At 38.2% G+C, this 18,306-nt stretch overlaps 1 protein-coding gene across 2 annotated transcripts in view; it reads right to left on the bottom strand.

Annotated features, from left to right (window-relative positions):
• Nucleotides 1–18,306, bottom strand: part of PPP1R1B (protein phosphatase 1 regulatory inhibitor subunit 1B) — a 75,855-nt gene that overhangs the window by 45,749 nt on the left and 11,800 nt on the right. For both annotated transcript variants that reach the window (XM_081932145.1, XM_081932146.1), the window contains exons 3-4: nucleotides 15,308–15,330; nucleotides 1–33 (exon numbers count right to left, since the gene is read on the bottom strand). The exon at nucleotides 1–33 is cut by the window's left edge and continues 43 nt beyond it. In XM_081932145.1, coding sequence (XP_081788271.1) covers nucleotides 1–33; nucleotides 15,308–15,330 — 56 coding nt within the window. The remainder of the gene's footprint in view (nucleotides 34–15,307; nucleotides 15,331–18,306) is intronic.

Raw genomic sequence — 18,306 nt, forward strand, 5'->3', positions numbered from 1 at the left:
GTTTTTAAGGTGGTATCCTTCACCCAGAGTTCTCTGGAAAGCAAGAAGAAAGAGACAAGAGATTTGAAGGCAAAAACTTTCTTAAAAATTCCTATGAAATAATAATATACTGTAAATGGCTAAATTAGAGTTTTGTATTCACTTTGATCCAGGGAGCATGTTATGTGCATATATAGGACTGTATATAGAGTTAGACTGTGTACAGTATATTTTTTCACATAACATTTGTTGCTTAGTTTTCCATCACTATTTCATAAAACCACAAAACAGATTTCTGAAATATGTAGACTACAAAAAAAAAGCCTATACATTTATTTTTAAATCTCAACCACTTGTGCAGATTGGAGAATGACTGAATTGATGCATTCATAACCTTAGGAGATTGGTCTCCCATAAAAAAAAGGTGAAGTCTCTTCTAAAGAGTTTTAATGTCTACGATTTTGACATTGTTTTTACTTGCTGCCCACTTCATTCAATGATGATCCTTTGGTCAGTTAAAACCTGGTTGCTCTGATTAATTAAATTAAGCAATTTTATATTCAGAACATTTATTTGTCAACCATGCAAACCTAATTACACAGAACAGTAGTTAAGGTCCTGGAATTGGAACAGGGAAGACCTTGAGCCATGGTCTCATTTGACTACAACTCACTGGACATCTTGAGCTAGTCATTCTTAGCCATTCACAGGTTGTGTTGGGAATTAAATAATAAATAAAATATTAAAATGTTCCCTTCAACTCCAAAGGAAATACAGGAAAAAAGCAATGGTTACAAAAAGGAATTGTAAGCAAACTACAACATATCTCTAAATCTGACCTCTCTCCACAGGCCATGATAATAGCAATAACAAAGTCACTCTTCGCCACCCAAATTACACTCCTGAGCAGTGAAAGACTACAAGCTTCTTTTTCTTATGATACTCAGAACAAAACTCTAAATGTGTTCATTATCATCCTGTATCTATATGGGCTTCAGCTCCTGGCACGGTGATCTCAGCATTCCAAACAAAGGCAAAATAGACCCAGCATGTCTTTATAAAAGAATTAAGGCATTCTACATAAGAAACTGAGCTGCAAACTATTAATCCTCCATTCAAATATTACTCTTTCTATTATGTTATAGTTTATCTTAAGCAAGCTGTGATTTTTTTAAAAGCCTCATGAGTCTTATATGCAATATGGAGGGAGAATTAATTGGTATATTCCACAAGATAAGAGCAAGTTTGATGTATAGTAGTGGTTAAGGAAATCAGGAGACCATGAGTTCTAGTCCTGCCTTAGGCATAAAGTTAGCAGGATGATGCATGAGCCACTCATTCTCTTCCTCTGTCTTAGAAAGCAGGCAAGGGCAAACCATTTCCAAAATCTTGCCAAGAATACTTCAGGGACTTGTCCAGATAGTCAGAATTCAAAATTGACTTGAAGGCACCAAAAACCAAACCAAACCAAGCAAAATAATCCACAACTGTAGCTACAAGTGTATTAAAAAAAATTGAACGCATTTATTTAAATAACTAAAACACTTCATTTTGTTACTTTCTGAATAGTAATAGCACTTGAAATTTCTCCCCTGATGCTATGACTGTTTATTGGATAAATATAAGTGAAATCTATTCCTGAGGATGCCTTAGAGGGCTTTTATAGGTTCAGTAAGATCCTTACACATTCTGTCACAATTTCATAAGAAAAGAAGTGAGAAGACAGAACATTATCCTTAGATTTTCTAGGTTAGCTTTTTCCTAAATATATGTTTAGCTTGTGCTTATACATGTTTTAGCTAAACATTCTTTACACCCTTCATATCTTGCTGAAACAGCATTTGAAATATGTCTGGGTAGTACAGAAGGAATATAGTTGGAATGCATATACTACAGTTCTACATTCTATAATCAGGAGGCAAATGTAATTGCAGGAAGAAATGTAAAATACGGATAGGTGCTCCAAGAACCAGACAATTAGTTGGGTTTTCCACTTAGAGGTTGGAGAAGCTATGTCCTCAAAGAAGGAATTGCCATCTTAAAATCTTTTCACTGCAATATCTCTTTCAGAATTTTGCTGTACTTCTTATCTCTTCATCTTGGAATGAAGAACAAATTGGTGAATGTCCCCAAACTGTTCAAGAGATAATATCTCTCATATTAGCCCCAGAGAGAAAATAAATAGTTTCCTTAAAAATACTTGTTTGTAGTTGTAGTATGACAAATGCTTTCAGTTCCTCGGAGGCTCTCAGAAGAAGCAATAGAAATGTCCTGGTTGTCCTACAAACTCCCATTAATGTAAGGCAAGATATGGGTTTGCACAATAGGCTAAACTCCAACCCTGTACAAGAAAATACAATTGCTGTGTCCCCTTCAATAAGCCACCTGATGGCTTAACAGGGTGGTGTAGTGACCACAACACATGGAACCATTATCGGTATCAAAAGTTATCTGAAAGATTGCCTCTCTCCTATTACATCCCCCTGGCCCACCAGGATGGGAAAGCAGGAAATATCACAGGTTCCATTGATTAAGGATTGTGCTCTGGTGGGGCCACCAAGAAGGTCCTTCTTTATGGAACATCATTCCCCTGAGGTATACCCAGCTCCACCCTGCATCTTTTCCAAAAGAAGACCCTAAAAACATGGCTTGTCAACAGGCCTGGAGACCACAAATAGAGAGGGAGCCAATCCTGGCTGATTTGAATGTGTTGTTGTATGGGGGTGGGTGGGGTAGGATTAATGGCTCTGATTGTATGGTGGATTAGTTTTTAATTTTTTAGAATTTTGTAAGTCAGTCAGAGTTATCTATGTGTGAATTAGGCCACCAAATAACTAAACGAATAAATCCCTGTTTTAGCCAGGACTGGTGGTGGTATACCAATTCCACCCTGTACAGGTAGTCCAACATTTCTGTGGCTAAGTGAAACAGTTATTAAGTGAGCTTTGCACCCTTTCACCATCTATGCAAAGTAAATCAGTGCGTCCTCATTGACTTTGTTTGTTAGGCAGTGATCACTGCAATTGTCATCAAGCATCTGAATTTTGATCATGTGACCATAGGAAGGCTGCAATGGTCATGAAAAATGATAAGTCAATTTTTCAGTGCCACTGTAACTTCAAATTGTCCCTACATGAACTGTTATAAGTCGAAGACTACCTGTAATTCCTCCTGATACTAGCATCTCATTGCTATTTCCCCATCTAAAGTCACATGGGATCAGCATGGTGCTAGTCTAATTAACTAGTATCCCTACACCAAAGAAACACTGTAAAACTAGTTGGTGCTGTTAGAAGGACAGTTGCTTAGAGGTGGAATCTCCTGCTTTTCCCGCCTCTCAGCTCTTGAGAGTTTCTCTCTTTCTCCAAGACAGAGTCTTTCTCACCTTCCTTAGCTACTCTGAGCAGTGATTTTGCCATAGCACAGTGGAGGTGGACAGGTTTTGGTTTTTCCCCCCTTTGCTTTGAAAAGCAAACTGAAGGAAGAACACATTTAGGGAGACCCAAAAATGTAGTGAGGAGCCTTGTGCTGAACAATGTTTCAGGAAAAGCAAAAAGGGAAACACAGAAATAGAACTAGGGGAGTAATTATATCAAAAATGGCATTTTGGTATTTTAAAATTCTGGCCTGAGTGTGAAATCAATAAAAGAGACACAGTTGTGTGAAATATATTGTGCAGATAACAATTTTTAAAAAGGAAAGGGAAAGGGAAAGGGAGGGGAAAGGAGAGGAAAGGAAAGGAAAGGAGAGGAAAGGAAAGGAAAGGAAATGAAAGGAGAGGAAAGGAAAGGAGAGGAAAGGAAAGGAAAAGAGAGGAAAGGAAAGGAAAAGCATGGAATATATGCATTTTACAGGACTGGCTTCTGTTCTTGTTCTTTTTCTCCATCACGGAATGTTGCATATACACATATACATGCATGCACACACCCTCACCATATTTCAATCCTTATTTCTGATTAATCTATTCAGTCTCCCAATGAATCTGCCTTTAGGCAAGAAAAACGAAATGCACAGGTACAGTATAGGTGGTACCTGGCTCAACAGTAGTAACTGTGGAGTCCTAGTGGACAACCATTTAAATATGAGCCATTTAAATATGTATGGATTATATCATTAATGGAAAAAGGGTAAAGAGTGACTTTTGAGATTACTGTTTCTTACAGTAATTTCAAGAGGCATCCTGATACTTTATTCCTCTCCACCCCCCTCCCAATTTTTTAATTCTACATTCTAAAAAACAATGTAGTGGCCTATGAAAAAGGGCATCTGGATGTAGCCAAAAGCAACAGAACAACATCATTAGGCTCTTTTAACACTCTTGGTAAGCCTGCAAGCTTTAATAAATAAATTCAGCAACTGAAGTGTTAGTTGTTTAATTGGTGATTGAAAACTTCAAAAAGCAGAGCTGAGAATGAAATTCACACTTTAATTTTTGAGTCTATTTTTGTTCTTGTGATACTGTAATACAAATAGATTTTGTTTGTTTATTTTTTTAAAAAAACTGCCTTTAGATCATACATTTTCATACTTTCCTGACTCTCAGATATTTCAGTAACTTGAAAAGCCATGATATTTGGCATTTGATTTTAAAAAAAGAAAGATTTTAATTGAACTAATTCAGGGGTGTCCAAACTTGGGAACTTTAAGACTTGTGGACTTCAACTCCCAGAATTCCCCAGCCAGCATGGCTGGCTGGGGAATTCTGGGAGTTGAAGTCCACAAGTCTTAAAGTTCCCAAGTTTGGACACCCCTGAACTAATTATTCTGTTCAACGGCTGATAACTATTTAAGTCAGCCTTCCTTTTTTTTTGGCTCACTCTTACTTAGCAAACTTCCATGGTATGATGTTTAATGATGTTTTGGAAAATGTCCACAGTTCCTTTGCTCTCCATTGGGAAATAGGTGAAAAAGTGACCCCTTCCATCTGACCTCGGCTAAGGGTTTTAGCTTTGTAAAATAAACTGTGTGGTAGGCAGGGAGGTTGAGCAAAGGGAACAATTAGACTGATAATCTGATAAAACAGCAGGCAAGTCATGGGGTGACTTTGAAAACCCGCCAGACTTTTTCAAAAGCACTAAGCTTCTGGCTCCCAACTCTGTCCCCATAATTTCATTACAGTAAAGTAGTTTGCCTTGTGTTAAAACAGGAATTTAATATAACAAGTTAATAATAAAAAAGTGGTAGGAGAAGTCAAAAAAGTCAAGACAAAACATATTATATTGCACTGGTAAGATCGCACTTGAAATACTGCATCCAATTCTGGTTAAAGGTAAAGGTTCTACTCGCACATATGTGCTAGCCGTTTCCAGCTCTAGGGGCAGTGCTCGTTTCAAAGCCGAAGAGCCAGCGCTGTCCGATGACATTTCTGTGGTCAGGTGGCTGACATGATTAAACGCCAAAGGTGCACTGTTACCTTCCCACCAAAAGTGGTCCCTATTTTTCTACTTTTTACATGCTTTCAAACTGCTAGGTTGGCAGAAGCTGCGACAAGTAACGGGAACTCACTCTGTTATGCAGCGCTAGGAATTCGAACTGCCAAACTGCCAAACTTTCTAATCAACAAGCTCAGCGTCTTAGCCACTGAGCCACTGCGTCCCCCAATTAAAACAAGAATTAAAAACCAGAATTAACCATTCTGGTTACCGTGATACAAAAAAGATATATCCCTAGAAAGAGTGCAGAGAAGAGACACAAAAATGGTATAAGGGGCCTGTAGGCTAAACTGTATGATGTATAGTTGCAGGAACTGGGAATGTCTAGTCTAATAAAGAGAAAGACTAAGGGTAATGTGATAGCAATCTTCCAATACTTGAGGGGCTCTCACAGAGGAAAAAGGTGTTGACCTATTCTTCAACACACCTGGGGGTGAGAGTAAGGGATGGAAGACTATTAAAGAGAGATCCAACCTATAACTAAGGATAAATTTCCTGACAGTGAGAACAATTAATCTGTAGAACAGCTTTCCTCCAGAAGTTGTGAGTGTCCTATCACTGGAGGTTTTCAAGAAAAGACTGTTTTATTTAATCATAATGATACAGGTATCAGGTCTCCTGTTTGAACAGGGATTGAACTAAGAGACCTCCAAAGCCTCCTCCACCCCTATTATTCCATGAGACGATTTAGAAAAAGAGTAGACAATAGGAAAGGAGTTTTGATGGCAATTGAATTTTAGTTTTTGCTGCCAGGAAGGGACACTAAGACAAATTCTCTCTCTCTCTCTCTCTCTCTCTCTCTCTCTCTCTCTCTCTCTCTCTCTCTCTCTCTCTCTCTCTCTCTCTCTCTTTCTTTTGGCTCCTTCTGGTTGGGCACCATGCCTATTACCGGAATGATGTATTAGTGAATTGACATACCGTAACTTGGCTTTGGAATGATTCAATTTCTGTGAAACGGGTTTAGGATTTTACACACAGATGTAGTTCTGTCATTTTAACTGCATTTATTTTTTTACTAATGATCTCAATAATTGCCTAATTCCCATAAACTGAGAGAAAGCTTTCCCCCTTGTTGCTGTTAATAGATTGTAATAAAGGAGTCCCATTTTCTGTGGATCCAAGAGCGGATTGTTTCAACTGCCTTCAGGTATTGCCTACGGATTATTCCGATTTATAGCTCCAAAAATGTCTACAGCAGGTTCCAGTAATCTCTATCTCATTCACTTTCACTTCTCCTCTCTTATAAATGCTGTTTCCCACTTGAATTTGAAATATTTTAAGAAGCCCTATCCAGTACCAGTATCATTTCAAGTAATTTTAACTTAGCCTCAAACATGTTTTACCTTTGAAAAGCAAAAAGATGAAAATAGTCGCAGAAGTCTAAAAATGGCTTTGAGAATGAAGTGGAGTGGCTTTAGTGCTATTTCATATCATGAAATATCCTGGGGGATAACAATCTGCTACATCTGCAAAGAAATGCTGCACGCCAGGATATTGAAGTGGACACATTTCATGATTATCTCTATGAAGCCAATTTTGTGTTTAAAGATAATAATCCACCCACATGTTAAGCTCTTGAAAACTAAATGCTATATGCTAAATGCTATAGGACACAGATGGCTTGCAGCTCCATCCTTATATGTTTTTAGACTTCAGTATCAACTAGAAAAAGTATTTTGGAATATCCATAATAGAAGTAGGTCAGCTGTATGGATTGAAATATTAAATGAAGTAATGAAAGTATTATATCAAACTGTGAAGATTGAAAGACATGTGAGAAATTGTGATTAATGGACTGTTGGATTTAGTGAGTTCCTTGCCTTTTAGAGCCTATTAATAAGAACAATGACATCTGAACTGTACTTAATCATTTCATATATTAACCCAACAATGAAAAACTGTCATATGATACTGTAAAGATAATACATTAGAACTGCCAGCTATCATTCCATTAGCTCAAGAACAAGATTTTGAAAATAAAGGTATTAAGACAAGTGTTAAAGTTATGTTACGAAAGTTTAACTCATGTACCACTTCTTATATCCCCAGGGTGATCACAGTAATTTAACAGAACTCTGTTACATGTATTGAGAAGCACAGAATCTTAACAGATGTGTCAGTGGAATTTATATTAGGTTTTAAGTTCATTTTTAAAATTGTGCTAAAATAATGCAAGTGGATGTTTTCTTAAGTGACTTTGAAAGCATTAGGCATATTAGAAAATATAGAAAACGGCAGGTATATTTCTAAACCTATGAAGCTGTGGATCAACTGCCCAATTTTCCCATGTATAAAATTGGTATGAAAGATATAAAGGACCTGTTAATACTATCTGAATCAATTATTTATTGCACATAGGTCTATTTAAAAGATTATTTGATGAAGGAAAACAAAAAGGTTCCATCATCACCTGAAATATAAAACAGATTACAGTAAAACTAAAACCAGGACAAGATTTGACTTTTACAAGCTGATTACAAACTTATTACAAAGGCTGAAGTCACTTTACAGGATTTTATTCGTGAAGATCAAGTTTTTACCTAAAAGACAACTATGAAATAATATTTGGATATTCTGGAGTGCAGGTAATCCTTGACATACGTTCACAACTGAGCTCAAAATTTCTGTTGCTAAGTGAGACAGTTGGAGCAAAGTAAGCCAGAATTTGAAATGCATTTTTGTACTAATGATAAGTATGTAATTGCTAAAATTACAACAAAGTAGTAACTTTATTAAAATTTGAAACAGGAAGAAGAGGTTGAATAATGCATGATAAAGGAGGCTAAATTTTTGTTTATAATATACAGATTGGTCATTAGGAAAATACATGGTTAAAAAGGATTGAAATTTATGTTGTGTTTGATTCTAAAGTAAAAGACAACAGATAAATTATGTGGATTGTATAAAGGCATGTCAAATGCATTCTGGAAATGTGAAAATGAAGGAAGATTTTATCCTACTTGGAGAACATGTAAAAAAATGGATTCAAAGCATACTTTGATATGAGGATTTTAGATCAATATTCAATTGAATCCAGGATTTTTTCTGTTAAGATTAATGGATAAACACTTTGCCAAAAGCCATTGAAGATTGTTTCAATATATGATTACTGCAGCAAATTGTATTAAATGCACAGAGATTCAACAGTACTCACTATGGAGGAATGATTAGCAAAGTTGATAGATTTTCCTGGAATTGATCATGTGACTTTTTTGATTAGAGAAAAGGCATCATCTACATTTAATGGTGACTGGAAACCTCTTATGCATAAAAATGGTGGGGGGAGGAATGGATTTATGGTTTCCATGATTAGACAGGATAGATTATAGATAATAGAAAGAAGAGTAAGCCTTTAGAAAGGCTAAATATATATTTGTACTTATATCTGCTGTGAAAAATATTGGAAGCCATTTCTTTACATTTTTCTTTCTTTTCTATTTTTCTTCACTATTTTCTTTTCTGATACTTTTTGTTTCTTTGATTTTTTTTCTTCCTTACTTTATATTAGTTTGTCGCTACTTTTTATCTTCTTGTTTAAAAGTTTTGATAAAAAATCCTCTACCAAAAATAAAAAGAATTTGAAGAAATCTAAAGGAAATAGAATAAAAAGGACAAATGAGAGAGACAGAGCCTGCTGAATCTATCCATCATCCTCACATGTGGAAATTATGACCCCCATTGTCAATTCTGTCCTGCCCCTGTTTCGTTAAGTGCCTAATGGCATTTTTCAGATTTTATTTCTTCAGCTTGCCTGACTGCCCTTTCTCTCTCTCTTTTCTGTACACCGTCAACTTTTAGGAAGCACACCTGCCAACTGTAGCAGGAATTTTATTTCTTTTTATGTTTTTTTTTAAAAACTTGGACTTATATGCAATTCTAAATGCATGACACTAAATTGCTTACAGTATGACAACATACTGTGTAATAATATAAACAGTCACATTATTTAGCAATAGACCAATAGCTGAAACTGAAACACATGGTCCTATTGCAAGAGCAATTAAAACTGAAGGTCTACCCCAAAGGCCAAAAATTATTTTTATACGTTTTCAAAACCTTCAGAAGGTTGGAGGAAAATTCCAGTGGGAATGCTGTTCCATAGAAATGGGGCAACAACTGAGAAGGCTTATTCCAGTCTTTGATGATAACATCCCCCAGGAATAAGAACCCAGAGAGGGCTTTCCTTCCAAGATATCAGATGGGCAAATGCCACTGGGAACAAGTGTTTCTATAGATAACCATGTCATGAGTCATATAGGTTTTAAGGAGACAACCAGTACCTTCAATTGCACTCAGGAACCAAGTGGTAACTTCTGCAGCTCTTCAATAAGCAATGTTATGTGGGTCATCCAAGTGACCCACCAGAACTACTCAAGCTGTCACATTATCTAGAACAACTCTGACTTTCTCTTGATTTTCAGGAGTAGCCTCCATAAAAAGTACATTGCAATAGTCTAGTCAAGAGGAGACCCATGCATGAGTAACTATGATCCAGAAATTGGGTGGGTCTGGCTTCAGGACTCCATTATATCTAAGTTCCTTCCTCCAGCCATCTTCCTATACCCCATTCTGTTCAATTCAAATAGAAAGCAGTTTTTTAAATTAAAAAAAAAATCCCCAAAGGAAGTGAGTCACTACAGTACTTTTATTTAGACTCCCTCCCCTCCTTTCTATGCTTTATTTGGGCAGAATATGCTGATTTCCAGATTCTTCTGTATTTTATTGCGGAGGTAGGGGATTCTTTCCTGCTATTTCACCCTATTACTGCATTTCACTGGTAAACTATTCAAGCCCAGGCAGTCCTCTTTATTTTTCCCACTCTTCAGTGTCTTCTTTTAAAAAAAGAACAGCAAAATTATAGCAAATGAAGCTGATTTAATTGGGGGGGGGGGAGAGGGTGGAGGGGGGGCAGGGCGGGAGGGGGGATAACAACGTTGTGCTTGCATCAGAAATGACCAGCAAATGCCTCTCTTTATCACATTCCCTACTGATTACCTAACTTCTCAGAAAAAGAATAAGGTAAAATAGGGTTTTTGCATCTTGTGGGCATAACTTTATGTTGTTGCCTCAAGAGGAAAAGGTTGCATTAACATGCTAAAAATGATTCTAGGAGTTTCACCCATGGGCTGGAGACATGATAAAGGCACCATCATGAGGACATAGCAGAAAAAAAATATTTTTTTTTCCCCAGTGTTTGTGCTGTGGTTAGGCGCAACTGGAGAATTAAAAAGGAATCATTCAGCAACATGACTGTAGAATGGACTGCATCACAGAATAAACACCGGTTTTTAAAAGCCAGGTTCTCCTCAGTCCTACCAATAAACTGAGCTCCATTTGTTTTGAAAATCTGCATACTGACTTCGTTTATTGGTTCAGTTCTTTTTATTTTAATACGTAATACTTGTTTTAGATGTGACTTTTTTTGTAGTGTGCTGTATGTTTGGTTTCTCCCTCCCGTTCCCACACAACCCTCCCCAAAAATAACCCCAAAAAGAAACCTGGGAGTTCTCTTAAGGAAAACTATACACTCAATAAAGGCTACGTTAAAGTGATTGAAGATGAAGCAAAAGTCATGGAAAAATGCAGGCCAAAATAAATTTGCTCTGCGGGAGGCTCAGGTGGAGGTGGGGGTGGCAGCAAAGCGCGCAAGCTGTGCTTTAACAGCTAAAAAATGTTTTTTAGTAAATTCCAAAGTCTCTTAGTGTAGCAGAGCCATTCTGCAGCCTATAAAGCCTTTTGTTTGAGGAAGGAAGTGCAGAGCTGCAAAATTTTCATCTACTGACCTTGACATCTTTCTCTCACCCCTGCTTGCTATTGGTGAAGGGAAGAGGCCAGAGAATACCGAGAAAACTGAGAAGCAAAATAGCTGCTATTCACACTATATACAGCCTTTAGTTCTGGTGTTACTTTTCGAAGTCGGCTATAATAACATTTATTCCTTCATCTCCCTGATAAAGATTTAATTAGTGGGATTGCATACCATGTCAAATTCTGATTTATTTCCAGTTGACCAGATTTATATAACTTGTTAAGCTACAAGGGATTGTTTATAAAGCTCAATAACTTTAGTGTAATATCTCTAAGTTAGATCAACTCCCTTCCATTTTGTAATCGTGTCCTATTCTCTCTCTCTTTTTCTCTCCCTCTCCCTCCATCCCCCCTCCCTCTCCCCCTCCCTCTCCCTCCCTCTCTCTCTGACAGACAGGCAGGCAGGCAGGCAGGCAGACAGACAGACAGACAGACAGACAGACACACACACACACACACACACACACACACACACACACACATCAGAGTTACCAAATATCTGAACAGGCAAAAAGGAAAAAAAACAACAGGAAAAGAGGACACACATTTAACCTTCCTGGCATCCAGAACATTAAAAAAATTGGAAAAAGAATACTTAGCCCTGCATATAGTATGACATTAATTTTTCCAGCATCAGAAAGACTGGTTTTTCAATCACAGGAATGTGCTAGAACCAGCTAGGAGGTTAAGGTCTTATCAATTTCAGGAAGCAGCCCAAGCCTGGGAAGGTAACTAATCAAAGTCACACAGCAGAGCTTGAAAACTTACGTTAACATTTATTAGAGATGTTCCCTGCCATGAAGAAAAGGTGCTCAGGGAAAGATTCTCAAGCAACTAGACCAGGGGTCTTCAACCTTGGCAACTTTAAGACTTGTGGACTTCAACTCCCAGAATTCCTCAGCCAGCAAAGCTGCTGAGAAATTCTTGCCAACCTCTTGCCAAGGTTGGAGACCCCTGTCTATTGTCTATTGAACTAGACAACATTTAATTTCAAGGCTATCCTGTGGGGCACAGGAGAAAATGAGGATATTTTCTCCTTTTTCCAGACATCTGATAACCCTATTCTCAGCAAACATCTGCAGAAAGATATTTAGACCACACTGACTATCATAGAAGGAGGGTAACGTTTTTGTACAGGAATGTGATTTTACTGGTTTTCTCTTAAACACATTTAAAAAACAACAACAGGCAAGCTTTTCCTTATTAGTGGCAAGGAAGATCATATACAGTGAATGTGATCCATTTGTTTTTAAATGATGAAAAAAGATTTGCTGTAAAGATTGCTAAAACTCTTTTCTGTATTAAATAAACATGAATAATATGAACTATGGTCAACCCTCACAATTGTGAAATATGGCTTATCTCAAAGGAAATGACAGAAGGCAGGCTGGTAGGCAACCTTTGCCCAATTCACAACTCTCTTCAATTTTTGCCTTGCAATTTGTTTGTTGCATGGAATTTGCCCCCCCCCCCCAATTGCATTCAAGTAGTGTAAGGAATAAATAAATATTTATTCAATTTCTATCGCTACCCACCTCAATGACTCTGGACAGCTTATAATACAGTATATGAAATAGGTTGCTACCAATAGATTGGTCAAATCTGTTATGTACAGCAAAGAAGCAGCTGTCTTCATGTTTAGCTATTTAAAATTTGGGCCATTAATGAACAGGATTGTAAGTGGACTAAAGTCAATATGCAGCTAAATAGACACTAGGCAATCTTCCTGTATCTAATATCGTCTGCAAATGTAGGACTATAAATCCCATAATTTTCGAAATGCATTAGGTGGCACCGATTATACACATATAAAAGAAAAAAAGCTCTTTTGAAACATCTAAACTATGGTGCTAGAGAGGTGATTTAATTCTCCCTCTATTTGACTGAAATTGTAGGAGGAGTGGCAGAACCTTGGCGGAGGGCAGGGAGTTAAAAGAGAGATCAGCCTAAAATCCCTATGTAGCCGCAAGCAGCCTAAGTCTAACCCTCTCCTTGTATTCCATTGAACTTATCTAACACAATGCAGGTTCTAACCTTTAGTTAAGACGATTCCTCTGGATAAGCATGATTAGCACTAAATCAGTTTAACTGGACTCTTCACTGCGGACCTGATCTTTCACACCTGACATTAATCTTCCCAAGGGTCAACAGGCATTCAAGAGGAGTTGGATTTTGTTCACTTGTGGCTATGTAGAGTTTCTAGGCTGATCCCCTTTAAACCCTATCCTCATGTTCTGTCACTCTTCCTCCTTCAGAAACCACCTCATCCCATCTTCATTGTTATTCAAAACAATCTGAAGGCTCGCTGATACACAATATTCTGTGGAACTCACAACTGGCTTTATCCTTCTTTGATTGTGACTCACAGATCTATATTTTCTGTTAATTAAAACAGGATAAACTCTAAACTGTTCCACTCCAAATGACAAGAGTCTGAGAATATACAAGACTAACTTTTACATGCCTTTGGAGGTTTCACAACCCTTACACTCCAGAATGAATCATGGACTTGAGTAGGCTTCCAGGTTGGAAGGAGATAAACCAAGAGCACTGAGTCATGCACAGGTCTGACATGTGCATCTTTGCAATTGGGAATAGTTTCTGCATCCCCAACTCTTAGAGCAACTTTTGTCTACCAATGTGTTGATTAGAAAAGCTATTACCTATAGCTGTGATGGTGAACCTATGGCACATGTGCCAGAGGTGGCACAAAGAACCCTCTCTGTGGGCACGTGTGCCGTTGCCAGCTGCTCTTCTGGGACCAAAAACAGTGTGAAAATGGCCCCAAAAATGCTCCCAAAACAGGCATGCACACACTGGCCAGCTGGTCTTTAAGTTTTCAGTGCTCCATGAAGACGAACTGGCCGGCGCATATGAGCATGCTGGAAACCTGAAGACCAGCTGGCTGGTGTGTGCATGTGCACCAGCCAGCTGGTCTTTTGGTTTCTGGTGCTCCAGCGCATGCACATGCACACACATGCACACGCATTCCAGTTTGGCCACTCAGTGCCAAAAAGGTTCGCCATCACTGATCTATAGCCTCTGTGAGTCCTATTTATTTATATAATTTATAATGCCACTCTTTTCACAAAAGAGACAACATACAAAGTAAAAAACAATAACCACCACCCATTCCTGAGGTTAAACATTAAATCAAAATAATAAAAGCTGCATTGCCAGCAGAGTTCCTTTAATCTCCTGATCCAAATGCTTAGTGGACCAGCCAGAATTAGGAACCATGTAAAAGGTTAACAGGGTCTGGCATTTGGATTTCAATATGAATGCTGTTTCACAGATTCAACATGATGGCATGTTTGATGGAAGGAGTCCCATGCATGCCCTCTCTGCTACTTCGAATCATGACGTCTTGTGGTGGTATCTGAGCCACCAACTCTAAGAATTAAGTTAGAAAGGATCGTTCCAAAGCAACATCTCAGTAGAGTCTCAGGAATTCTAAGGAACAAGCAGGCAAGCAGCATTATCAGCCAAATCAGTTTTTCCCCATCTTCTGTTTGTGCTATTTATTATTCCAATGAGCTCTTGTGGTGCAGTGGTCCATCCAAAGTCAGTAAAATGAGGACCCAGATTGTTGGTGGCAATCTGCAAATAATGCTGCTACATTGTAAACAGCCCAGAATGTGCTATAACGCTATGGGATGGTATATAAGTCTAAATTGCAAATTTGTGGTTAAATCTTACCAGTTGCTCCGGTTTAGGGATGACATGGTTTAATGGCAGTTAGTGGTAATTCTGTTGATAGCTTTATAGCAAAGGAAAATATAGTGGCATTTAAGTATACATTTAGATTTATATCACAACTTTCCTTCAAATAGCTCAAGTATACATAATACTCCCTTTCTCAATTTAATAATCACGATGATCACCCTGTGAAATAAACTAAGATAACAGGTAGGAACTGTCCTGAAGAAATCCAATGAGTTTCTATGGTTGGAGATGGCCTTACTCCTGGGTCTCCTGATCTTGTCCAACACCCTACACTACTACACGAGCCTTGACCATTCAATCTTGGGAATGGTGAAGTCCAGCAGGCTTAGTTTATAGCATCTTAAATAATCCACAATACTGACCTGATATGGGGATGCTTCATCTTCTGTACAAAGCAGTGTGAAGAATATAGAGAGGGCAAAAGAAAAAGAGAACATTATGAGTAAAAAAAGAAAAAGAAATGTAAAGCATACTTTTCTTTGACACCATAGGTCCAAAAGATAAAAACAATGGCTCTTGACTATGTTATACAGATAGTCCTTGACTTAGAACTACAGTTGTAACAAGAATTTCCAATGCTAAGCAAAGAGATTGTTAAGTGAGTCATGCCTGTGACCTTTTCTGCCACAGTTAAGTAAATCACCACAGTTATTAAGTGAATCATATGATTGTTAAGGGAAACTGGCTTCCCCCATTGATTGTATTTGTGAGAAGATGGCTGGGAGGCCAGCTACAACCATCATAAATCCATGCCAGTTGCCAAAGGTTCAAATTTTGATTATATAACCATAAGGATGCTGCAACAATTGTAAGCACAAGGACCAGATATAAGCCACTTTCAGTGCTTCTGTAACTTTTGAACGCTCACTAAACAAATAATTGACCAAACTTGGTGTACCAAGCTCGCATTGGTGTTATAGCTTAATTCATTTCCATAGCTAAGCAGCTGGGCTGATAGTTTCTGCAAATGTAACTATTTCAAGTCGACACAACATGCCAATTATTTTAGCGAACACCTCCACATAGGCAGTTACTTTTGGTAATATTTATATGTGTGTGTGTATATATTCATATAGTGGACATTCATAGTCAGGAGTAGAATTGCCTCAGCTGCACCATGAGGAACCAATTATACTTGTGACTTGCAAAGAATTTTCCTCCCACCATTAGATTCAAATACTTAGATAGGCTAAATGTTAATTTCTGTTTAATAATCACTTGGTTAAATCCATTCCTTGTAGCATGGAAGCAGCGTGGAGGCACTTGTGTTTAGTTGTTAAGAATGTGATCCATTAAGCAACTAAACCATAAATAGACTAAAGTCAGTATCCAGCTAAATAAATGTTTTTAAAAAAACCTCTCCCCCTCCCCTTCAGGTATACCCACAGAGTGGCTTGAGGGCTGAGGGGAGGCTGCATTTATATCACTGATATCTAGCATTTGTGATCAACTAACTGTTTAGGTGGGGAAATAAATAAGGTGGGGGGGGGGTTAGAGACCATGTCCCCTATTGTAGCCCTGAAGTGGTAGGTTGCTAATTTCTTCACAAGAAAGAAAAGCACTGTATCACCCACACAGTGAAAAGCCACACTTTTAACACCCAACTCTTAAATATGAAACATAGCCAACTGCAAGCAAATTCAGCTGAAATTAAGTTAAAAAAATAAACTGTTTATTCACTCCTGTGCCTGTATAAATCTCTTAGCCAAACAAACTTTGCTGGAAAAAGCATTAAGGAATGCTCCCTGGGAGGAAGCAGGCCTGTGGAATAGGTAAGGCCTGTTATGAACACCATGCCTTTCCGTGTACAACAGCAGGGCTATTGTTCAGAGAAGGGCTACAGAAGATACCTTTCCTGGTTCCTGGAGCTAAACTTTCAGAACAAAAAGAAAGAAAGAAAATAAAAAACTCCAGGGATAAGCTTTACTGAAAAAAGAATGCATTTTGCTAGGAGGAGGAGGAGAAGTTGTTTTAGTGAGTAGGAGGAGAGCAAATGCTTGCCTGTGCAGATCTCTTTCTTTCTCTCATTTTTCTCTTTTCAAATATAGAAATGCTTTATTTCTGAATTGGTATCTCTTTGGCCCAGGTTTGGCAGCAAAAACATATTCACAAACTGAATCACAAGCCATATCATTTGAATCTTCCTGAAGCTAGGATTGGAGCTGCTGGAGAGAAGGAGGGGGTGAGTCACAAGACAAAGACACTGAGGTGGGGGCCCTTAAACTCCATATCATTTGAATCTTCCTGAAGCTAGGATTGGAGCTGCTGGAGAGAAGGAGGGAATCATATATCTATAAACCAAAATAGCAATAATACATTCTGGATTAGTGTGTTTGAGATTGTGATTTTATTTATTTCAAAATGACTGGCTTAGTTCAATGTAATAGCTGTTTTGCACCTGTCTTTCGCAGTACTCTTTTCAAATTTGGATACTGTCCCCTTTGTAAACAAATTACGAGTCTACATAGGCAGATTACCTATCTAGAATCTGTAATCTGTGCTCTCCAAGCAGAAACTAGGTGTCTACGTCAGCCATTCCACTCTATGGTGAAGCCACACTATCAGCCCCCTCTACCACAAAGATCTTGCAGGAGAAGAGCTGTCTGGACAACTGTGGGATCTGGCAGGTTGAGAGCTGTGAACCATAAACCCAAAGCTTTTGCTGTGACCCAGCAAAACAGATATAGTGCCCTTGCTGACCTTAATGGGGACACTAAAGAGATAGGTCAAGGCAGTTGTGATAATGATGACTCAAATAAGCAGGGGATCGTGGTCCAAAACGAAGAACTTTCTTCGGAAAGGCGAAAAGGGGAACCAGGTATCACACATCAGTCGCAGAAGAAGATCAAGGTATGTAAAAAGAGAAGTCACCTTCTGGTTGGTGATTCAATCGTAAGAGATGTTAATTTAGGAGAGGATACGGAGGTTTTAAAAGAGGTCAGGTGTCTGCCAGGTGCTACTGCCAGCAGAGACAAGAGGCGTATTCTTAAGATAGTCAAGAATGCAAGTAAGGACTGTGACGTTGATGCTATTATACATCTTGGCACTAATGATCTATCCCAGAAAGATGTACTTTCTGTGCAGAATGATTTCCAGAACTTGGGGTATGAACTTAATAGTATAGGTTGTAGGCTTATCTTTTCAGAGGTTTTACCTGTATATAAGGAACAAAAAGGGAAGGGCCAGCGTGTAGCAGAGTTTAATGTTTGGCTAAAGGAGTGGTGTAAAAGGGAAGGCTTTGGTTTTATTAGTCATGAAGCCTGTAGCTGGTCCAATGAAAAACTGTACAAAAGAGATGGGTTGCACCCATCCAAGAAAGGAACTGAGTTACTTGGCATTAAATTCACAGATTTTCTTGATA

The sequence above is a fragment of the Natrix helvetica genome (genome assembly GCF_964273705.1).
Source record: "Natrix helvetica genome assembly, chromosome: Z".
Taxonomy (NCBI): domain Eukaryota; kingdom Metazoa; phylum Chordata; class Lepidosauria; order Squamata; family Natricidae; genus Natrix; species Natrix helvetica.